This window comes from Pelophylax lessonae (genome assembly GCF_965119305.1).
Source record: "Pelophylax lessonae genome assembly, chromosome: 1".
Taxonomy (NCBI): domain Eukaryota; kingdom Metazoa; phylum Chordata; class Amphibia; order Anura; family Ranidae; genus Pelophylax; species Pelophylax lessonae.
The window spans coordinates 71,999,871-72,025,279 of NC_138768.1; the positions used below are offsets into that span (position 1 = coordinate 71,999,871).

The 25,409-nt window shown below is 43.0% G+C and overlaps 1 protein-coding gene across 2 annotated transcripts in view; it reads right to left on the reverse strand.

Moving 5' to 3' along the window:
• ADAMTS12 (ADAM metallopeptidase with thrombospondin type 1 motif 12) overlaps positions 1-25,409 on the reverse strand; it is a 788,736-nt gene that overhangs the window by 506,874 nt on the left and 256,453 nt on the right. For both annotated transcript variants that reach the window (XM_082272461.1, XM_082272462.1), the window contains exon 3: positions 447-615. In XM_082272461.1, the coding sequence (XP_082128587.1) occupies positions 447-615 (169 nt within the window). The remainder of the gene's footprint in view (positions 1-446; positions 616-25,409) is intronic.

Below are 25,409 nucleotides of genomic sequence, written 5' to 3' on the forward strand. Positions count from 1 at the left end.
TCATCCGATCCCATCCGCTAGACGGATGGAAAATAGGGTTTCCATCTGTCCAGATTTGACGGATCGGATGTCAGCGGACATGTCTCCGCTGACATCCGATGCCCCATAGGGATTAATGGAGCATCCGTTCAGATCTGCCTGAAAAACTGACAGGCGGATCTGAACGGTCCGCCTGTGTGAAAGGGACCTAAATAATGTTATATTTTTTTTTTCTGCAAAAAAAGTTTTGCCTAATGACTACAGTATCAGAACGAAAAAAAAAAAAAAAAACCTAATATAATCAACGCTGAGTACATAATCCTAGTGGAAAAACAAGCAATAACATTCATTTTTACCTTCACACAATAGACAAAATGTTGACAACATCCTTTTCTTTTACACCATCAATGATCCCCGCATCCTGCAGAGCAAATACTACACATATGGAAATAACCTGAAATCCCTACCATTTAATCCACATGGCTTGTTTTCAGCATCCACTAGGTCTCGGCGATAACGCTGAGGCTCCCGCACTTCTCTCTTGTATATTATGTGCTTACGCTGCTTTCCTGCTGCAGCGGTATTATAGAGAGGTTCAATAAAATATTCTCCATGGGGAAGACGGAAAAACCCAGCCTGGAAAAGACATTTATATTAGAAATGCAAATTATACACAGAGCATGGAATAAAGCTGATTTTATCAGAACAACATGACATATGGATTGAAAAACTGCAGCATTCTCTTAGATATTTAGTTAATTTTATTTATGCCAGTCATAATTATTTGGTTGCAATATTATAATTTTACATCTCTAGCTATAAAGTGTAACTTTTAACTTAGTAGGTTGTTATTGCTGTTTGATTTATTCTCTTTACTTCCCTCCCATATGACCTTAGCATATGAGACAGGAAGTGATGGGGAATTTAAAATAAAATAAAAATAAAATAAAAAAAATTAAAATTAAAATTAAAATTAAAATAAAAATAAAAAACTTTTTGCAGAATATAATTAAAAATTGTTTTAAGAAACATTATACAGCCACTCAAATAATTCCTTTATGCCCCAGGGATAACTTTCTATCCAGATATAACCTAATATTACAAAGCAATTTAAATTAGCCATTTACGGTAAATCTCAAGTATATGTCAAGTCAAGTTTTGGATAGAATAGGGAAGGATTAGAACCCCTGTTGGGTTTATCTACTTCAATACTGGCCAATTTCACCCCCTTCCTGCCCAGGCCAGTTTTCAGCTTTCAGCGCTGTCATACTTTGAATGACAATTGCGCAGTCGCACAACACTGTACCAAAACTAAATTTTTACCGATTTGTTCACACAAATAGAACTTTCTTTTGGTGGTATTTAATCACCACTGGGTTTTTTATTTTTTGAAAAATTAAAAATTAAAAAAGGTCGAACATTTTAGGGAAAAAAAATTTTGCAAATAATCTTTCTTCAGAAATTTAGACTAAAAATGTATTCTGCTACTTTTCTTTGGTGAAAATAACCCAAATCCATGTATATTATTTAGTCTGTAGGAAAGTTCTACAAACTATGGTATATATCGAAAATTTGATCAAACCTGATGTACTTATGGCCTATCTCATTTCTTGAGGCCAAAAAATGCAAGGACAGTACAGATATCCCACAAATGACCCGTTTTTGGAAAGTAGACAGTCCAAAGTATTTAGTAAGAGGCATGGCAAGACTTTTTTAAGTTGTCATTTTTTGTCATAAGTTTTTGGAAATATATTTATTTATTTATTTTTACATGATGTTACCATGCAGTACAGCATCATCATATAACAGGTGTGGCTGTGATCAGGGACACTAAATGCAGACAGTACAAAAAAAAAAAAAAAAACACTTTGACCAGAGCAATATAATGTTACCATAGTAACATTGTACTACTCCGGGGAAAGGATCAGTATTTTGTTTTTCTTACACATTATGTTTGCAGATAGCAGTGCATTACATTGCTGTATGCAAGCATTTTACTGAATGAAAAAGATTCATTCAGTTTGTTTTGTTGTGATTAGCTGTGATTGGTTAGAACTAATCACATGGTACAGATAGACTGTGATTAGCCCAGTCTACACCATGTGATCACACTGACCAATCACAGCAAGCAACACAATTGTATACAATAAACAGCTTGAAAGGAAGCCATTCATTGTTTACAATTGTCTTGTGACCTGCTGTAAATGGTTACAGTGGTCACATGGTCCCGGCAGCGAGCCAGTACACTGATAAGTCCCCGGCTGTATCCAGTAGACGACGCCGGTGACAGACCGCAGCCCCGCGGCTGTGCAAGGGGTGTGACCCAGGAGGACATCATATGACATCCGTCCAGATCGACGAGAGGTTGCTGCCTGTGTCATTATGTCATGTTATGGGCGAGAACCGGTTACACTGCTCTTCAGGGTTCTGGTAAAGAGATTTTCCCCCACTTCCTGTCTCGCTAACAAAGGTTTCACAAGACAGGAAGTGATAAAAAAAAAGAGAGTAATAACAAACTGACAGGGGTTCCAGCCTCGCCTTACTTTGGCTGGACTTACACTTTACGACTTTTATTTTTCTCTGCTTAAAGTCTATGGAAACCGAAAAATTCTACTACCTTGTGTATTATTTGCAAGTACTCTGTGAGCTTTGTCATGTGTTCTGGGATCCAATAAATGCATCTCTCTAGATTAATCAAGTTGCTATGGGAGAATTTGGTTGAATTGAGGGAGTTTTGCATTAAAATGGTACAAGTACAAGCCTCCCCCCCTCACCCCCCCCCCCCCCATTCCAGTACAGAGCTCCACTCCCCTCCTCCATCCAAGTACAAGCCTCCCCCCCTCACCCTCACCCCCCCCATTCAATCCGAGAGCTCTCCTAACACCCCTTCATCCCTCCATTCCAGTACAGAGCGCCACTCCCCTTCTCCATCCAAGTACAAGGCTCCCCTCCCACCCCAACCTTGATTCCAGTACTCAGTTTTCCTCAGTCACAAATCCTACTCACAGCATGTCCAATGTCCATGCAGCCTGCAGGTTTCAGAAGCAGCTTCCCGTGTGCAGATTCCCCACCCCCTTTCTCCTCTGCTCCCATAGGGATCAGTGTATACCTATACAATCTGAGCGGCCGCCGGGAGAGGAGCACTGTCACTTGTAAATACAGAAGCAGCACTTCTGTATTAACAAGTGACAGTAGAGAAGGAGCCAGCAAGTGACCAGCTCCAGAGGTGGCAGAACTCCGGCGGGCAGCACGGGGCTCAAAGGGCAGGCATTTATGTTATGTAAAGTTATGATTAAGCGAATGTAACTTCGTGAAACGCGTCAACTATTTGTCTCCTGACTCTGATATTCCTGTATGTCATGGATTTATGGATTTGCAAATAAATAGTCATCATTTTCAAGTCAGAGTGCAGTCTTTTCATCTTCAGTGGATATAGTTGCCGGGATTGCGGATCTGCCATGCACCCGACCTCTGATCACTGGATTGTATGCACCTGAGTGGTCACCCTCTTGTGTATCAGAGCGGGGCCCCCCAAAAATGACAGGGCCCTGGGCAGGTTCCCCTTTTGCCCCGCGTTAAAGAAATCCAAACTTTTTTCAGTAAAACCTATATTAAAACGATATTACAGTTGTCCTTGTAATATGGATTTTACTGAACAAAGCTTGGATTTCTCAGCACACTTTCAGTGTCACATACAACACCATCTCCTCTGCTCAAGGCTTTGTCCTTGGGCCCCTCCCCTTCTCTCTCCTTACCTCTTCCCTGGGCCAGTTGATAACCTCTCATGGCTTCCAATACCACCTCTATGCTGCCAAAACCCAGATATATCTCTCCACTCCTCAACACACCCCCGCAATCTCCTCACATATCACAAACGTACTGAGCGACATATCAGTATGGATGTCACACCACTTCCTCAAACTCAATCTTTCTAAAACTGAGCTTGTAATATGTCCTGTAATAGTCCCTCCACACACGTCAAGGTGCTTGGTGTAAACCTAAACTCTGACCTCTCCTACAACCCCCACATCTAATCACTGGCTACATCTAGCCGCCTTAACCTCAACATTTCCACTCCTCGGTCATTTCCTGCCTTGACTACTGCAACTCCCTCCTCCCTGTCCTACTTTTACATAGGCTTAACCCCCTTCAGGCTATTATGAATGCTGCTGCCAGACTTATACACCTTACTAACCGATTTGTGACTGCTGCTTCTCTCTGACAATCCATTCACTGGTTCACTGGCTTCCCTTACCCCACTGTATAAAATTCAAAATACTAATCACAACATACAAGGCCATCCACAACATCACTCCCAGTTACATCACCAACCTTATCTGCCGATATCGCCAAAATCACCCTCTCTGCTCCTCCCAAGACTTTCTGCTCTCTAGCTCTCTTGTCATCTCCTCCCATGCTTGCCTCCAGGACTTCTCCAGAGCCTCTCCCATCCTCTAAATCTCCCTGCCCCTGTATGTCCAGCCAGCCCCTACCGTGTCCGCCTCCCTGAAAACTCACTTATTCAGGGAAGCCTACCCCACCTCCACCTAAGAACTATACCCAAGTCACCTCTATAAGATCATTCCCCGCAGCTATTACCTTTTGTACCCCCTCCCTCTCCCTTTTGATTGTAAGCTCCATGAGCAGGGCCCTCCTATTCCTCCTGTATTAAACTGTATTGCAATTATACTGTCCCCCCCTCTAAAGTGCTGCGTAAACTATTGGCGCTATATAAATCCTGTATAATTTTTTCTCTGGCCATTGGAGTGCGGTCAACCTCTGTTCTTTGGATGTTTAATCAAGGTGTTAAAGCAAGCAGTAAAGATACGATACAACACCTTGTCACCCCCTGTCAAATGCATTCTGAAGAGTGCTCCGCTCTTCAAAGAGCACCACTAGTGTGAACGAATCCTTGATGAGTTTCTACCACAAAAAACGCCATATCTTTCTAAGACAGGAGGATGAGTGCTTCCTAGTTTGTCTTCTGGAAATTTCCATAGATTATTTGCACTGCCTTTCTCATTAAACATGCCAACAATAACAAGCCTATATGATTATTCATTAAAAAGCAGTTAGTATGTTTTGTGCATTCTTCAAACCGTGAGTATCCTTATCTTCTTTTGAGCATTTCTTGTTTGGTTTAATCAAGATTGTTTGTCTTGCAATGACTGAAACGGTACATTATCAATTCAAGGCTAAATCCCTATTCCTGCTCTATTCATGAATTAAATAAGTATAACATATGCATTCAATAAATACAGTGATTGAGGGTTAGACTGCCTAGATGGTAATCTTAGGCCACTGATTGATTTAAAGTGAAACTATAAGGACCTAAAATGTGTCTAAACTAACAATGTTGAAAGAGCAATTTCTTTGCATTAAGGTCTTGGGACATACAGTGCATGCAACCCCAAGTTATTAATAAAAAAGGAGCTAAGCCTCTTCTGAATTTAAAACTCTTTGGAAGTAGAAGATGTAGAATTGGACTGTTTGTTGTCACTGTCGTCCAGGTGTAGAAATGTATTTTTTTACTATGCACCAGACCAATCCTTCTCAACCTTCTCCCAGACAATTACCACTGAGCCAACACGTTACATAAAATCATTTGTAGATAACTTTTTTAGAACATTATACAATTTTTGGTATCATCCCTGCTCCTATGTGGGTGCCTCTTTTTGGGATTTTGGAAAGGTTTCCCACAGGCTCCCCATGCTTCTTGCCACCACTCTCTGATGGAATGCTATACAGTATTTGACAGGATCTGAGTCCCTGACAAAGCAGGACAGCCCACGAAACGCATTGGCTAAAAGATACACAAAACCAGATCTTGAATCCAGGATAACATCACCCTGGACAAGCAGTGTGTAAACCTGTTTATTATGGAACAAATCCCTTTCTTTTAAAAATCATATACTGTTCTAAATAAAGTTATGTAAAAATTATTTTATATAACGTGTTGGCTCAGTAGTTATTAACCCAAGGAAGTACATAAAAAGTCCCAAATCTTACTTAGATTTCTATAATTGTCTCTCAAGGGATGGTACTTCCTTAGGGTGTATATTGATTCACACTCTACCCCCGCACACAATCCTTTTTACCGACAAGTTACCCTTATGCACAATCTCAAGGCACCCCATCTTAAAATGTTTAAAAATTAAACTAATAGTTTTACGTAGTGCAGCTTGAATTTTGCACCTCTCTTGGGGTTTTGTTGCCAACCATACATATAATAACATAAACACTTCCTTTAAAAAGTACAAAAATTGTTTTTCTTTATTTGTATTACATCATAAAATGTTCACTACTTGGATCTGTGGAGTACTAAAAACTGTTTTTCTATTACAGACAATAAAAGAGGATCTGCATTAACAGATGTATACTTGATACGACCAGTTGTCCGCCAACTGGGATGTCAACCCCACAGTTCGCTTCAACTGTAACTATCCAAATGGTCTGTAATAAAAATACTGTTTTTAATATGCCACAGTTCCAAGTGGTAAACATTTTTATGATGTAATATTAATAAAGAAAAACATATTTTTGGACTTTTTAAAGCAAGTCTTTATGTTATTATATGTATGGTTGCCGACGAAATCCCAAGTGAGGTGCAAAATTCGATGTTGATATATTAGGGGTGGTGACAACCCACACCTACACTTGAAGGGACAGAACTAATTTCTATAAATGGCAAGCTCTACACACATAGGACACCCAACAATAGAGGTGATTTATGTTGACTAGTCTTTTACCATTTCTTCTTCCTCATTTTCTCTCCCCTTCACATCCAACATGACCCCAGTGCTGACAGAGGGGGGGGGGGGAGGATATGTTGTGCAGGTGCCCGATGTACTTCTTATCCACCAATGATGTCAGCCTGAACAGCACCCAAAGTTGCAGTGAAATCTGTGACTTTGAGTAACAAAAAGTAGCCTTGATAAGGTACACCAGGATACCTAGTCACCCTGATTGAAAATTGCTGGACTAGACTATATTCAACATTTCTGGCTTAAGCCTATTGATTTAGCAATCATTTTAGCCCTATTTTTGACACTGGAATCATACTTATATTGTATAATGTATTTTAAGAGAAACAAAAGCTAAAATTGGAAACAATAGTGTTACACTATATATATATATATATATATATATATATATATATATATATATATATATATATATATATATATATATATATATACAATTTTATTCTTCAGCTTACCCAATTTATTATGGCACCAAAATTAAGGCTGATTTCCAGCCTTACTTTCACTTTTACTGGTTTACTTGGACGGAGCTGGCACAGATTAACAAAGTCCCTCACACAATAGTGACAAAAGTTGTGAAAGTATAGACTCCTGTGTGAATGATCCCACTGTCTCCCCTCCTTCCTAAACTCTGTCTGGAACCAATAGATTTATGTTGTAATTGATTTGGCTGAGGTGGTGACGTCTCCTCCTCTCATTTCCACCACATCCAATCAGAAAATGCTTTATATTAAAAATAAAAATGTGAGGCATTCTCTGAATGGTGCCCGTGCTGTCTGGACAACCTCCTATGTTCAAAATGTATCAGGCTGGTATCTTGGCATGGGACCTGGAAGCAAGTGGAAATCACAGGAGTAGCTGTGGTTACCAGCTTCCAGGGGCATGGGCCAGATATGGTATAAAAGAAGAAAATGGTCGCACACCACCACTGAATCCAATTAAGAAAAGTTCTTTTATCCACATAAGTGGTACAAGGTAAAGCAGGTTAAAACAGTAGACGCGTTTCACGCGACTAATATGTGCTTGTTCACTACCTGAGTGAACAAGCACGTAGCAGTCATGTGAATTGCATCTACTGTTCTACCCTGCTGTACCTTGTACCACTTATGTGGATAAAGGAAATTTTCTTCATTGGATTCAGTGGTGGTGTGCGACCATTTTCTTCTTTCATGCTTCTCCTGGTGGCGAGCCGAGGTTCAGCACCCGCCTTGAATCGTGGACTTCGATTGGCCTGAGTGGTGTTATCTCTCTTCATTGTCCAGATATGGTATATACATAGTACATATACATTGGTCCAAGCTAGACCTTGAAAAGAAATAGAACATTAGTAAGCAAACACTCAGGACAGGAATACGGGACTCGTTACTGTTGCCGTGCCATCCTCATCATTCTCTTACCCACTTGGTTAGCCCTTGAAACAGAACAAGTAATTGCATATCAAGCATTGAGGCGCTTCACTGGCTGTATGCTTATTTTGGGCTTTTATCGAAAGATAATGAAGGATAAGCATAGGTGTGCGCAGCTTATTGCATTAGGGTGTGCACACAACGGCTCAAACACATGTGAGTGTGTGTCTACATTTATATGACCCCGGCACATAGATCTCCCTGCTGGCACAGTGAAAGAGAAATATGTAAACACTTCTCTTATGGCAGAGCTGGTAAGTGGGAGATCTTTCCCATCTTCCCCCCGGGCACACCTGGCACAGCCTGTGTGCACGCCTATGAGGATAAGGATGACAGCAGTCATCTTACTATATTGTACCTACAGGTTCCCTTTAAAATACGAGAAATATCATTTACACAGTTGTTTAATCTTTTGGAGATGGTAATTACCTAAGATCCATAAAGAGAGATAATTGGTTTAAATATTCATAGAGATCTGATTGTAGTTGTCTTTTCAGTAATTCTAATTGGTTATTAGGATCCTAGTCCAGAATATATTTATTAGCTGAAGAAGAAACAGGAATGTGTTCCATTGCATGTATTTACTCAGAAGGTCTCACTGATTGGTCAGGCAGATGACACTGACATTAATCACCTGACTACAACCACTATAATAAAAACTGAAGAGTAACTAAGAGCTCCATAATCCATTGCAGGAATTGCTTTACCTGGCAAAAGATTTGTAAAGTGATATATATACTTAGCTATGCTGGTTTACTGTATATATTAGTGTAACCTATGGAGACAATGTTTATGTGTCACTGGCCCACCTCCTGTCTTCCCATTGGGCTTTTAGTGAATGACATCACTGGCAGTCTCAATCCTAAACTCTATCCATCCTACAAATCAATCTAAACCCAGTCAGAATACACGTCTACTGTGAACTCAATTTTAATATTTAGCATCTGGTCAGTCAACTGTAAGGGAAATCAAATATGCCTGGGAAAAACACAATAAATAAAAAATGCAGACTCGACTTACATTTGACTCGAACACACAGCCCCATCCCTAATAGGGAACCTTTGAAGATTAGTCCATCAGGGGACCTTGCTTTAACATGCCCTTAACATTGATTGGGGTCAGTGGGAGGAATGCCCAACTTCAGTGGTGGCCAGAATGATACTCTTTCTGGCTCTGCCAAGTGGTGTTGGACCTGGAACTATGAAGGCACCCTCAGATGGGAGGTCCATTTAACCACAGCTCGAAGAACTCTAGCTACCTCTAGAGGAAATCTAGGATTCCACAGAACCCTAATTGACAATGGCTGCGGTAGAGCATTGTATTTAAAAAAGGGTAAACCTGTTGTTGTAAAATTAGGATTGTAAAATTAGGATTGCTGCAACCAAATCCTGAATACTGGATCTAAAGCTATGTAAAAAATATGGTGTGCTATCCCTTTAAATGAAGTGCTTTAACATGTGCAGAGTGTTAAGTAAAAAACTGAAAAATTTCATACAAATATTTCTTAAGGACCTATATACTTAACTAATTTCATTAGTCTGCAAAATAAACATTAAAAAAAAGTAAATGATCAATAAATATATGCTAATCCAGATGTGTCAGAAAAGTTCTCAGTGCTCAATACTGAAATGAAGTTCTCCAGTGCAAAGAAAGTGCTCCTTCCAGATGACAGTGATCTCAGAGTATAGAGATCAAACTGCATTTATGGTATTCATTGGATAGCTGACGTTCCCCCCATCAGGCATCTCACTGATCAGATGATTTTGTTAATAAGAAATGGCTGCAATGTCCCCACTGCTGGAATTCGAGCTGACAAGTGCTCCATGTCTCCATGATTAATGGCCAGGCATATTATAAATGAAAAATGAAAAGTTTATAATTAAATAAAAAAAAGTAATACAATTTAAAAATAGTCTCTTGAATTAAAAATTGCGCTTACATGTATCCCGAAGTCAATAAACAATGGTAAAAAGCACAGCCATGGGACCATCCGATCAGCTTGTGCATAATGAAGTCACACACTAGATATGCCCAATGCGTTTCCCCAAAACTGGCGTCCTCTGGGATTGGATGCATCCAATCTCATTATTGGGAGGAGCACTTTGTTTGCACTGGAGCACTTCATTTCAGTATGGAGCACTGAGCACTGACACACCTGGATTAGAACAGACAGGGCTTTTTTTTCAGAAAATAGGTACAGGAACCATGACCTCCCCAAATCCCCCCCCCCCCCCACACACACACACACTCTCCAAACTGCATCAAATAGTGGGTATGGTCAAACAGTGGGAGGGTCTTAAAGGGGCATTAAATACCAGGAGTGCAATATGTACAGAGTGCAGAGTTGGGGGTTACACACAGGATACAGGATTTGGGGGTTGGCTGCATAAATAGTGCAAAGTTATGGGGTCCGCTGTAGTAGAGTGTAGAGTGACGGGGTACGCTGCACACAGAGCTCAGACTTTTTTTGCAGCTGTTTACCCCAGCACCCCCCACCCACATCTCACTGTCACCCCTCTTCAGCTCTGACCTCTGCATGCAACCCCAACCCCTTATTCACTGCCCCTATCTTCTCCCTACTTCCTTAAAAGCTCCACCATATTCCACATGTCTTACTTTTGTTGCTTTATTAAGCTGAAGCACCCAGGCGTCTGTGGTAACCCCCCCCCCCCCCCCACTGTAGTTGGCTCTGCCTCTCTCACTTGCTGGGAGATCATCCAATGGGTATATCTGCATCTGCAAAGCACCCCAGACACCTGCATCTCCCTTGTCCCCATCCTGCACCCAGTGGGAGCCACTTAGGAGATCAGATCTGTGGAAGCCGTTGGGAGACAAGGCGTCACTTGTAAACACAGAAGCCGGATGTCTGTGTTCACAAGTAATAATGGTGAGCAAGGAGCAGAGGGCCTGAGCCAGAGGTGGTGGAACTAAGTACCACCAGGTTCCAGCTGAAAAAAGCCCTAAACGCTGATTTAATAACCAGTTGCTGACCACCAACCGCAGATATAGTGTGGCAGGGCGGTTCGGCTGCGCAAAATCATGTAGATCTACATGATTTTGTGCATGTGGTCTTGGTGGCGCGCATGTGCTGTCGGAGCCGTGCTTCCACTGTGTTTAGACACAGCGGGAGGCAGGCTGCTGGTGGAGCAGCGGCGATTGCCGCCGGCCTCCCGTGATCGTCAGAGAAACTGACAGAAGATCCTCCTGCTTATGTAAACATAGCAGGTGGCTCTTCTGTCACACAGGCAGGGAGAGATCAGGAGTTTCAGCTAAGCTGAAACCCCGATCTCTCTGTGCCTGTCACAGAGCCCTCCCCTCACCAAACAGTCAGTAAGCATTGTTAGTAGGGATAGACCGATATGGTTTTTTCAGGGCCGATACCGATATTTTGGCCACAACGTATCGGTATCGGCCGATATGGGCCGATAATTTGTACATTGAAAGTTTTGAAAATTTTTTTGACACAAATCTGGTACTGAACATGTTAATTTTTGTTTAATGCTTAATGGCTGTCTTGCTGGCACCCTGCGATGGGTGGGTGGCTGGCTGGCACCCTGTGGTGGCTGGCTGGCTGGCACCCTGTGGTGGCTGGCTGGCTGGCACCCTGTGGTGGGTGGCTGGCTTGCTGGCACCCTGTGGTGACTGGCTGGCTGGCTATCACCCTGTGGTGGGTGGCTGGCTGGCTATCACCCTGTGGTGGGTGGCTGGCTGACTGGCACCCTGTGGTGGGTGGCTGGCTGGCACCCAGTGGTAGGTGGGTGGCTGGCACAGGGGTTGTGGGTGGCTGGCTGGTACAGGGCCTGTGGGCGGCTGGCTGGTACAGTGCCTGCGGCTAGCTGGTACAGGGCCTGTGGGTGGCTGGTTGTCTGGCACCCTGTCTGTGGGTGGCAGGCTGTCTGGCACCCTGTGGTGGGTGGCTGGCTGTCTGGCACCCTGTGGTGGGTGGCTGGCTGTCTGGCACCCTGTGGTGGGTGGCTGGCTGGCACAGGGGATGTGGGTGGCTGGCTGGTACAGGGCCTGTGGGTGGCTGGCTGGCTGATACAGTGCCTGTGGCCAAGGCAAGGGAGGCGGCCTAAGAAGGCAGAATGACATCACAAAAATATCGGCAATATCGGCCAGTTCCGGGGCTCATACCGATATATCGGGGAAAGTGCATACCGGCCTTGCTGATAATCAGTCTATCCCTAATTGTTAGGCATTCATTAACCCCTTTGATCACCCCCAGTGTTAACCCCTTCCCTGCCAGTGTCATTTATACAGTAATAGTGCATATTATTTAGCACTAATTACTGTATTATTGTCACTTGTCCCCGAAAAGTGTAAAAAATGTCAATTAGGGGTCCGATCTGTCCACCACAATGTCGCAGCCCTGCCAAAAATTGTTGATCGCCACCATTACTAATAAAAAATATATATAAATAAAAAGTCCAAAAATCTATCCCATAGTTTGTAAACGCTATAACTTATGCGCAAACCAAATAAAATACGCAGAGGTGATCAAATATCACCAAAAGAAAGCTCTATTTGTGGGAAAAAAGGACATTTTGTATTTGGGTACAGCGTCGCACGACCGCGCAATTATTCATTAAAGTATCGCAGTGCCGAGTCGCAAAAAATGGCCTGGTCATCATTAAGGGGGTGTTAATCATGGACTTTTTTTTGAATATTTGATTATTTATTTTGCAGATGAAATTTGTTATGTATATAGGTCCTTGAGACAAATATATTCAACATTGCACATTTTAATATAATTTTATTTAAAGGGATACTGTAGAGGATTGACCCAGCAGCCCAAATACCGAGATCTCCTTTGCAGAGTCCCTGAAAGCCTTGGCAATGAATGCCAATAGCAGTATCCACCATAACTGTAATATTAGCAGATGTTAGAATGCAGATAGTATAGGGTATCCAGGGATTTGCAGTAGCCAGACAACTGTAGGGGTACCTGTGACTCACATCTTCTTTTATAAACAGCTCTTTAACAGTACAAAGGAGATATCACGTCCCGGCAATTTTCTGGCTCAGGTGGATGTTTCTCGGGGGTTTTCATGTGTCTGGCAGGATGAATGTTAACTTGATAAAAGACAAACCCCTCAGTGCCACTGATGAGAGTACTGAGCAGTATTGACAAGAGAAGGATACTGTACAGGCCTTCAGGGGCTTTTCAGTGACTCACTATCTGAAGTGATTAAAGTGAAACACTTCTTATTTGCCCTGAGCCCACATGTCACATCAACAGCCTGACAATAAGCAGATCGTTTCTTATATTACTGACTTTACAATAGACGTACAGCATTTTTATTATCAATTAAGTAGCAGAAGGCACCACTGTTACAGGGATAGAAATAGTAGATCTGCTTCATAACCTGATTGCCAACCCAGAAAAAAAATAAAGGAAAGGAAAGGAAAGGGAAGGGAAGGGAAAGGAAAGGGAAGGGAAGGGAAAGGGAAGGAAAGGGAAGGGAAGGGAAGGGAAAGGAAGGGAAAGGAAAGGAAAGGAAAGGAAAGGAAAGGAAAGGAAAGGAAAGGAAAGGAAAGGAAAGGAAAGGAAAGGAAAGGGAAAATAAGGAAAGAAATTAATGGAGGGAAGGAAAGGAAGGGAAAAGAAAAGAAAGGGAAATAGAAATGAAAAAAGGAAGGAAAAAAAAAGGAAAGGAAGGAAGGAAAAAGAAGGAAGGGAGGAATGAAGGTGTAACGTTCATGCGTTTTTGTTAATGGATGGATTTTCAGCTGCAGAATTATCACACTCAGTAGCCTTGTAGAGATACTGTTGAATAAACCTATCCAACTCTCAGGACTTCATCACGGTGTACAGCCTGTTATGCAATATACATATACTCAATCAGATGTTTTAGTGGAGGGATAGAACATATGAGAATGTATAGATGAGAGACAGGTTGTATGGTGATTACTAGGAGTAATATTAGGAGAGTTGCAGGTGATGGTAAAGCAGATAGGTTCTGATGTCTAGTATAGTGCAGATGGTAAGAGGACACAGATGGAGTATACTTAGACAGAGTAACCTAGTGCAAGGATAGTTGAAGGTAGTCCCAAGAGCTAACAGTCTATGCAGATGGTATGGAATAGATAGATAGATAGTCCTGGTAATTGCAGTAGATGATAGTAGGAGATTGGTTAGTAAGGAATCCCCTGTGGGGTACTTATCACTTAGATAGGTTAGTAGTAACAATGTCCATAGATAGAGAGGTGATCCCGTAGCGAGATACGGATCAGCGGCGAGGTTCCGGCGTCAGTTCAGCAAAGGAAATGTCAGCAGCTCCGACTTCACAGGAGAAGGTGCGGTGAACATGTGGTTTGAACGAGCCATGAGTGAGAGAAAGCCGGCAATTGAAATAGCCGCTCATAGCGGCGCTCGGCAATGATGTCATCCGGTCTTAAAGGTATATGCGTCTCTTGTTACACAAGATGGGACGCAATTAGCAAAGGAGAAATATGGAACAAGGGTACCAGAGGTACCAGAACATTACAGTACCGCCCCCTTAAGGCCGGCTCTGGAAGGCCTCTAGAACTGTTTTTTCTGGATATTTCGAGTGGAAATTGCGAATCAGTCTAGGGGCATGTATATCGGAGGTATCCAGCCAGGTGTCATCTTGGGGCCCATAGTTCTTCCATCGTACAAGATACTGGAGTCTTCTTCTATTGAAACGGGAATCCAAAATTTCTTTTATCTCAAATTCTTCTCCACCTTCTACTTGTACAGGAGGTGGAGGTGAGATAGTAGGCCTTATTCCTTGCTTAGGAACATGGGGCTTCAGTAGAGACACATGGAAGATAGGATGTATCTTGAGGTCTGCTGGTAATGTGAGTTGTACTGCAGCTTTTCCAATAAGCTTCTCTATTGGGAAAGGTCCCAGAAATAGAGGTCCAAGTTTTTTACTAGGGATTTTTAATCTCAGATTTTTTGTAGAAACCAAACAAGATCCCCAATGGCATATTGGGGAGAGGGTTTCCTACGGAGGTCGTAGTAGCTCTTTTGTTGGCTATGAGCATGTGATATGGTATTGTTGAGTAATCCCAGAGAATCCTTTATCTGGGCAAGATAATCAGATGCCACTGGATTACTTGATGGCAAGATACGTGGTGGAAGGAGTGTGGGATGAAACCCGTAATTTAGGTAAAATGGACTTTGTTTAGTAGTGCTATGAGTCGCGTTGTTATAGCCGAATTCCGCCAGCGGGAGGAGATCTGCTCAATCGTCCTGTAGATACGAAGTATAGCAACGCAGATACTGTTCAATGCACTGGTTAACTCTCTCTGTCTGTCCGTTGGTCTGAGGGTGGTATGGAGAAGTAAGTTTACGCTCTATTCGTAGTATCTGACATAGAGCTAGCCAAAACACTCCCAGCCAATTCAAACCCTGTTGCATGAATTCTTTCTCCCCTGTTACAGTAAATTTGAGCTCAGTAAGGCTGCGTTGGAGGAGATAGTAGATAGTACTGGGGTTTGAGAGCTTGCTCCTGTGATGGTGGGGGTGAACAGTAATGGCCGTGATTGTCTTAGCAACGTCCTGGCAACAAGGTAGGACAGGATTATGCCATCTATGGGAGTTTTTTAGTCAGGCTTTGTGAATTATTTAAATAACCTACACCTATAGTAAGGGTATTATCTGGCTTTAGTCAAAGCTGCACAGCTTGTCTTTGTCTACAGGCACCCTTTACCTGCATAGGCAGTTTTTTTGGTAACAGTGAACTGTTGAAATTGACTTAAAGCGGAGTTCCACCCAAAAGTGGAACTTCCGCTCATTTGCTTCCTCCCCCCTCCGGTGCCACATTTGGTACCTTTCCAGGGGGAGGGGGGAACGGGTATCTGTTTTTGACAGGTAACCTTCCCCACTTCTGAGAGACGGCGCTGCGGCTCTGTCCCTCGGAAGTTTGGCCCCCTCCTACCCCCGCTGCCAAGCCAATCCGAATGCGCAGCGGATATCGCAAATGCATATTAGGGACCCGCCCGTGAAGCCGCAAGGCTTCACTGCCGGGTTCCCTCACTGGCAATGGCAGCGGCAGCACCTGACATCGCTGGACTCCAGGATAGGTAAGTGTCCTAATATTAAAAGTCAGCAGCTACCATTGGCGGTTCCAGGGGGGGGCAACGGGTCAATTGCCCCCCCCCCCTCCGAGCCAGCATCACTATGCTCTGGGATGGCGGATCGGTAAGCCCAGATTGCATGATCCCGACCCGCCATCCCCAAGCGCTGCGGTCTGTGAGAAGGAGCTGCAGCACTGTAGAAGAAGCCGCTACTTCCTCTATAGTTCCAGCTCCTGTCACAGGCGGAGTGATACACAGTGCACTCCGCCTGTGACAGGAGCTGTACAGGAAGGAAGCAGCGGCTCTGCTCTCTCCTCCAGCCACCTGCTTTGAAGCGTTGCTCCTGTCCCCACAGTGCCAGCAGTGCCACAAATGCCAGCAGTGCCACAAATGCCAGCAGTGCCAGCACTACCAGAAATGCCAGCAGTACCACAAATGCCAGAAATGCCAGCAGTACCACAAATGCCAGCAGTGCCAGAAATGCCAGCAGTACCACAAATGCCAGCAGTGCCAGCAGTACCACAAATGCCAGCAGTACCACAAATGCCAGCAGTGCCATAAATGCCAGCATTACCAGAAGTGCCAGCAGTACCAGAAAGGCCAGCAGTGCCAGCAGTACCAGAAATGCCAGCAGTACCAGCAGTACCAGAAATGCCAGCAGTACCAGAAGTGCCAGCAGTACCAGAAATGCCAGCAGTGCCAGCAGTACCAGAAATGTCAGCAGTACCAGAAATGGCAGCATTACCAGAAGTGCCAGAAATGCCAGCAGTACCAGAAATGCCAGCAGTACCAGAAATGCCCGCAGTGCCAGCAGTACCAGAAATGCCAGCAGGCCAGCAGTGGCAGCAGGCCAGCAGTTCCAGCAGTGCCAGCGAGAAGTACCAACAGTACCAGCAGTGCCAGCAAGCTGTGCCAGCAAGCAGTACCAGCAGTACCAACAGTACCAGCAAGCAGTACCAGTCAACAGTTTCAGTCATCAGTACCAGTCAGCAGTACCCGCCATCAGTACCAGTACCCACCATCATTACCAGTCAGCAGTACCCAACATCAGCACCCGCATTAGTATCCACCATCAGTACCCATCAGCGGTACCAGTCAGCAGTACCCGCCATCAGCACCCGCATCAGTACCAGTGAGCAGTACCCACCATCAGTACTAATGACATGACAAGTGACAAGCTGAACCTGGTGGCAAGTGACAAGCAGCATCTGGTGGCAGGTGACAGTGGCAAGTGACACGCTCAGGGCTCCCACTGATTCCGCATTATGGTGGTGAGTTGAACAATTTCATTTTATATTACATTCTAATAATAGAAATAATGTGCTTCAATCATCCTGACACCATATCAAACATGGTGCATTGATGATTGAAACAGCAACACCAGCCATTGTTCAGACAAATTGCCCACGTAAAACCTCACTGCCCCTCCCGAGACTAGACTCTGGATCCGCCCCTGGCAGCTACAGTATGTGTACAGTATGTGTAGCTGCTCACTTTCAATTTTTGGAGGGGGAGAGGGAAGGCTGGAACACCGTTTTAAAACCATTTTAGTTTCCTTAAAAGCAACATAAACCTCCTGTACAAAAATCTGTGTGAATTGATCCATACAAGAACAAAATTAAAGAATTGAAAACATAATTTTTGATGATAAAAAGGAACAAATACCAGTAATGAAAACACTGCATACAATACGCTTTTATGTATTAATTCCTTTTGTCTTTTTACACAGTAGGCATTGCATGGTGCTGATACCCCTGTACACAGACCAAGCCTTCACCTGCACATCGGTACAGTGATCAAAGAGAAGCCAGATGAAGATATATGAGAGGGTTCCTGACATTAGGGAAAGTTGATGGATCATTAACCATGAATTACAGCTATCCATTTCTTGGCATTACAATGGAATGTGACAACTTTCACGCAACACATCATTCCGATCCTTTGTGTTGTACAGGACCTGTCACAGCTTGTTACTGACAAATTTCAGTTTCATATAGTATTACATCGGGAAGTTACATAAATGTATTAATGCTGGAAATAAATAGATTATTAATATATGAGTGAGCATAAAAAAAAAAAAAAAAAAATTAAAAAGCTGTGTGATAATTATTCGTGATACATAAAACAGGAACAATTTTCAATATGATTTTTAAGAATGCTAAACTTCCAATGTGTGTGGGAACCTAGCCTTAGGCATCATTTTTTTTTATATTACAGGTATTTATATTGTGTCATCAATATATATTAGTTCACATATATACAGTATCTCACTAAAGTGAGTACACCCCTCACATTTTTGTAAATATTTTATTATATATTTTCATGTGACAACACTGAAGAAATGACACTTTGCTACAATGTAAAGTAGTGAGTGTACAGCTTGTATAACAATGTAAATTTGCTGTCCCCTCAAAATAACAAAAGTGAGTACACTCCTAAGTGAAAATGTCCAAATTGGACCAAAAAGTGTCAATATTTTGTGTGGCCACCATTATTTTCCAGCACTGCCTTAACCCTTTTGGTCATGGAGTTCACCAGAGCTTCAGAGGTTGCCACTAGTGTCCTCTTCCACTCCTCCATGACAACATAACGGTGCTGGTGGAAGTTAGAGACCTTGTGCCCCTCCATCTTCCATTTGAGGATGCCCCACAGATGCTCAATAGGGTTTAGGTCTGGAGACATGCTTGGCCAGTACATCACCTTTACCCTCATCTTCTTTAGCAAGACAGTTGTCGTCTTGGAGGTGTGATTGAGGTCGTTATCATGTTGGAATACTGCCCTGTGGCCCAGTCTCTGAAGGGAGGGGATCATGCTCTGCTTTAGTATGTCACAGTACATGTTGGCTTTCATGGTTCCCTCAATGAACTGTAGCTCCCCAGTGCTGGCAGTACTCATACAGCCCCAGACCATGACACTCCCACCACCATGCTTGACTGTAGGCAAGACACATTTGATTTGTACTCCTCACCTGATTGCCACCAAACATGCTTGACACCATCTGAACCAAATACGTTTATCTTGGTCTCATCAGACCACAGGGCATGGTTCCAGTAATCCATGTCCTTAGTCTGCTTGTCTTCAGCAAACTGTTTGCGGGCTTTCTTGTGCATTATCTTTAGAAGAGGCTTCCTTTTGGGACGACAGCCATGCAGACCAATTTGATGCAGTGTGCGCCGTATGGTCTGAGCACTGACAGGCTGACCCCCCACCCCTTTAACCTCTGCAGTAATGCTGGCAGCACTCATACGTCTATTTCCCAAAGATAACCTCTGGATATGACGCTGAGCATGTGCACCAACTTCTTTGGTCGACCATGGCGAGGCCTGTTCTGAGTGGGACCTGTCCTGGTAAACCGCTGTATGGTTTTGGCTACCGTGCTGCAGCTCAGTTTCAGAGTCTTGGCAATCTTCTTATAGCCTAGGCCATCTTTATGTAGAGCAACAATTATTTTTTTCAGGTCCTCAGAGGTGCCATGTTGAACTTCCAGTGACCACTATGTGAGAGTGAGAGCTATTACACAAAATTTAGCACACCTGTTCCCCATTCACACCTGAGACCTTGTAACACTAACGAGTCACATGACACCAGGAAGGGAAAATGGCTAATTGGGCCCAATTTGGACATTTTGACTCAGGGGTGTACTCACTTTTGTTGCCAGCAGTTTAGACATTAATGACTGTGTGTTGAGTTATTTTGAGGGGACAGCACATTTACACTGTTAAGTAGTGAGCTGTACACTCACTACTTTATCTTGTAGCAAAGCGTAATTTCTTCAGTGTTGTCACATGAAAAGCTATAATAAAATATTTACAAAAATGTGAGGGGTGTACACACTTTTGTGAGATACTGTATATATATATATATATATATATATATATATATATATATATATTTAAGCAGAGACAGAGGTCCTACAAAAGAAAATGGTGGGTGTTGCAATTTTTTATGTCACAAAGAATTTTTCAAACACATTTTGTTTGGAAAAAATACCATTTACACAATAATGCAATAATGCACAAAAACACAGTATAAGGCCCCTTTCACACTTGTGCGACTTGTCATGCGATTTGGGACTGCAAAATCGCATGACAAGTCGTTCTCCATTATTTCCAATAAGCCCCATTCATATCAGTGCGACTTGAAGTCGCACGACTTCAAAGTAGTCCCTGCACTACTTTGGCACAATTTTGAGGCCAAAGACATACAAGCCCAGTCAAAATCACGGCAAAAGTTACGGCAAAATCGCGGTAAATTGCGCGACTTTGAAGTCGCACAAGTGTGAAAGGGGCCTAATACTCAATTGTTTGGTAAAATCTAAAAGATGATGTTACACAGAGTAAATAGACACCTAACATGTCATGCTTTAAAATTGCGCAAGCTCATGGAACAGTGCCAAACTACGGTATTTAAAAATCTCCATAGGCAATGCTTTAAAAGCCTTTACAGTTTACCAGTTTAGAGTTACAGAGGAGGTCTAATGCTAGAATTATTGCTTTTGCTAACATGTTTACGGCAATATCTCACATATATGATGCAAACACAGTTTACGTATGCGTGGGACCCCCTTCCACCGCCTGTAAAAGTAATCCAGTGGCTTCTTAGCTGCTAGAATTACTTTTACATTAAAGGAATTGCCAGCCCTAAAAAATATCTTGATCATTGCTGCAGCTGCAGTTATCACCCTTCCAACCCAATGACGTACCAGTTCCAGTGGAATTTGACTCTGTATGACTGCAATGCATTTTGCTGAAAATATCTGAAGCTATATTTTTATTTTCTAGAAGAGCGAGTGAAAAACTATTTTCTCCATTGCTGATTCCAGAATGTTGCCAAAAAAGAAATATCTAATTTCACTTACCCTGCAATGAGAAATTTAGCTTTCAGCTAAATGCATTGCAGTGAAGGGTTAACGACCTAAAAGCTGGACTTCTTCATGGTTTGTTAATGAAAAGGAACTCAGTGTGTCCCTCTCTGTCAGTAGGGACAGATAGGGTTTTCTCTAATCTCAAACTGTTTAGAGTAGCTTACAGTCTGCCAGAGGTATACTCGAAGCAAACATCTAGAAATGTACGAATTAAAGGAGTTGAAAAGTAAGAAGGTTTTTTTTATCTTAATGTATTCTATGAATTAAGATATAAAGCCTTCTGTGTGTAGCAGCCCTCCCCCCCCCCCAGCACCCGATACTTACCCGAACCCCATCTCTGTCCAGCGATGTCCACAAATCCCTCGGCCGTCTGGGACTCTCCCTCCTGATTGGCTGAGACACAGCAGCAGCGACATTGGCTCCCGCAGCTGTCAATCAAAGTCAGTCAGCCAATCGAGAGAGAGAGGGGGCGGGGCTGAACAGCAACTCCATGTCTGAATGGACAGACGGAGCTGCAGCTCGGCTCGGGTGCCCCCATAGCAAGCTGCTTGCTGTGGGGGCACTCGACTGAAGGGAGGAGCCAGGAGCAGCAATGAGGGACCAGAGAAGAGGAGGATCTGGGCTGCTCTGTGCAAAACCAACTGCACAGAGGAGGTAAGTATTACATGTTTGGTTTTTTTGTTTTTTAAACCGAGACTTTACAATCACTTTTTGTAAAATTTATTTTTTAGGTATGTTGTGTGAATGGGAACATGTAACAAACAATACCGGGGTTTTTTCCAAATTGACCTGCAAAAGTGGAAACCCGCTTTAAAAACGATTTCCGGACCAGAAGGATTTACCCCCCTAATTACCTGGCTATTTTTTATGATAGTGCACTGCGTTGCTTTAACTGTGTGACACTGTACCCAGATAAAATTGATGTCCTTTTTTTTCCCCCACAAATAGAGCTTTCTTTTGGTGGTATTTGATCACCTCTGCAAATTTTTTTTTTTTGGCTATAAACAAAGAAAGAGCGACAATTTTGGGGAAAAAAGCAATATTTTTTCATTTCTGCTATAAAACACATTCAATAAAAAAAATGTAAAAATCTAATTTTTTTCATAATTTTAGGCCAATTTGTATTCTGCTACATAATTCTGGTAAAAAAAAAGACCCAATAAGTGTATAATGATTGATTTGCATAAAACTTTATCACATCTACAAACTAGGGGATAGATTTATGGCATTTTTTTTTATTTTACTTGTAATGGCGGCGATCAGTGATTTTTAGCTGGACTGTGACATTGTGGCGGACAGGTCAGACATCTAACTGACACTTTTGAGGGAACCAGTGACATTACTACAGTAATCAGTGCTAAAAATATGCACTGTTACTGTACTAAAAACACTGACAGGGAATGGGTTAGCACCAGGGACAATCAAAGGGTTAAGTGTGTCCCTAGGAGATGCTTGCTAACTGTGTGGGGGATGGACTCACTAGATGAACACAGAAATCCGTGTTCCCAAATAGCTGGAACACAAGATCCCTGTGTTCTTCTCTGACAAAACGGTGGTTTGCCGTGTTTACATCGGCAGACCGCCGTTCTGTCTCTCCGGGGAGCGATCGCAGAAATAGCATCCGCCAGACTCCCTGAATGGCTCCCCCTCTGGCCAATCAGCACGCGCGCGTGCCCCCATCGGCGTGCGTGCACCCCCTCTGGCCATTGCACAAAACGACATACAGGAACGTCGCAATAGAGCCGACTTGCCGCGGTATATGTACTGCTGGCATTCGACAAGTGGTTATGTTTCCCACCCAATACAGAAATGACAATTTTTGGTAGAGATGTCCTCTAAAAGCGCAAAAATAAATTTACAATTGCTTTTGTTATTCCATGAACTCACACATTTGTGAACAAAAGTCAAGTCCGTGGAAAATTGCCATTCACAGCTCCAATGAGCCGGTAATTGGGCTTTTAGCAGAAAAGGCGGCAGGGTTAATAACTTCAGTGTATCCACTGGGATGTCATCAGTACTTTAATGGAAGTTCTTCTGCAGGGAAGAATGTGGGTTTCTTCACAATCACATATTACATTTCACGAAGATGAACCCATCACATAGGAAAAATAGGAGATGAAACTTATATTTCCTCCAAAGTACAGCAGTACAAATAGCAGCGCTGACCTTTGGTATAGTGTGCTATTCTTTTATAAGCTTTGAATCGTTTTCCACGTCCTATAATGAACAGCTGAGGATTTCTTGAATAAAGGTTGATAAAGTGATTTATACAAGAGGCACTTTGTGGTTTAATGCAGTTTAAACATTGTACAATATAAACTTGACATGACTGTGTTTATCAGAAGTACTGCTATTCCTATGAGAAGTGTTAATAAAAACAGTACATCTTCTACGGGAAAGCACTGGTTATCTTTCCTCTATGAGCCCTTGAACACTAGGGCATTAAATTGCAGAGCCTTCCCTTCCTACTAAGTCCTATCTGTTCAGGGACGAGGTTCGGGAATTCACAAGACCTGCATTCTGGAACTTCATCCCTAAATGGACAGGGCCTTCCATGCTGGTACCACTCGATACAGCATTCTGCCCCATCCAGGCGCAGCCTGCCATAGACTTTAATAGGCGACCTGTATGTAGGCAGGTTTGTGCATCGTGTTTATAATATTTTGCTTGGTTTTGCTGAGGTTAACACCCTGTAATGTCTGCCATTCGACATGTGGCGCTTCCCACAGCAGGGGTAATTAAGCCAGAAGGGGATGGGCCAAAAAGTTATTGGAGTTTGGTCATGGGACAGAGAGGGACCATACATGAAGAGATATAATGCTGCACCTAAGTGGAGTCACCCCTTGGCGGAACCCTGAAACAGAACTGTTTGTGATCGAAAACCATCTGATGGGATTTTACACAAGCTGAAAAGGTACAAGACAGTACAGCATAGCCCTAAGAATACTGTCAAATGTTAAAGAGGAACACTGTTAATCTGTTGCACTACCATGTGATTGCTGGAATTAAACTGTCTGAAGATAAATTGTATCACTGTTTACTCAGTAAAAGGGGAGCCGCTGGTTAAGTGAATTGTCTAGTCTGATTATTGGGAATATAAAGTGAGTGAAAACCCACAGTGTATGGGAAGGGGGAATGAAGTGCAAACCTTCCTGTTGTCTTCATGGGTAATGAGGAGCTAGAAATATGGAAAGAGAAGCAGCCAGTTCAGGAGAGGAGGCAATGATGAAGATTCTGTCGGAGAGGTAAACTGGTGGCTGTATTGTCTACCTGTCTAGTGGCAGGAACCTTAAGTTAGGGACCTCAGAGTAGCAGAACACTCCTATGGACTGAGCCTGGACAACAAATGTGTGAGGCCTTGCGAAGTATACGTTAGCTTCCCTCCATGCCTTTAGGTTGAAGAAAGTAATGTGTGTCATGAGTATAACAAACAGGTGGAGGCAAACAGGTGTTTTATGATCTTTCCTTTAAAATAGTTTGTAAGCAGGTTGGAATGCTGGGCAGCCACTACCACTGCTGAGAGGAAAGGGTTAACTGTATTTCCCGTACTCTTTCTTTGGCACGCTTCTGCTGGGGTCTGCTCCCCTCCCTGTGAATATAAATTCAGATGGGAGGCTTTGCCCAGACAATTTTCCATCCACGTGGGAAAAAAGGAAGGCTGACAGCTGAGATATAACCCGATCCTCCAACAACCACCCACCCATAGTGGCTCTGCTCCACTCTACCTAAAGCTACCTTCTATCCAGACTGTCATTACGGAAGGTTGCCTGCCTGAGGAACCTGCCACCATGCCTGGGACTGGTGAGACCTGTACTACTCCGGAAGTCACCAACTAAGTTATGCCTGAGTTAGGGATTTGGGATGTAGAAAAGGAAGTGTTTCTTGTGCATCTGGACTTGTGTATCTGGTCATGTTTTGCATATTTTTGGTCAGAAATTATTCAAAGAAGTGTATTGCAAGTAACTGGCACCAGTGCAGAGACGAAGTCATCTACAGCCCAAGGCGAACATGCCATATTGTGCCCCCCCCCAAGATGTATGGGCATTATGTTTTAGAGAAAATACCCTCTTCCTCAAAAACATTGAGCACTAATCTGCACGCTAACCCCAAAAGCATAAATTCCCGCTCCTTCCAGTACAAATTCACCCCCCTGCTGAAATCCCCTTCCCAGCAAAAATCTCTGCCCCCTCTTCCCCACAGCTCAAAATCCTTTTTCTCCCCCATATGCCCCTTGCACAAATATACCACCCCCCCCCCCCTAAATCTCCCCTCCTAGCACAAATACCCCCCTAATCATCACTAGTACAACCCCCCCCCCTAAAAAATATTTCTCCTCTACCATTTTACTCT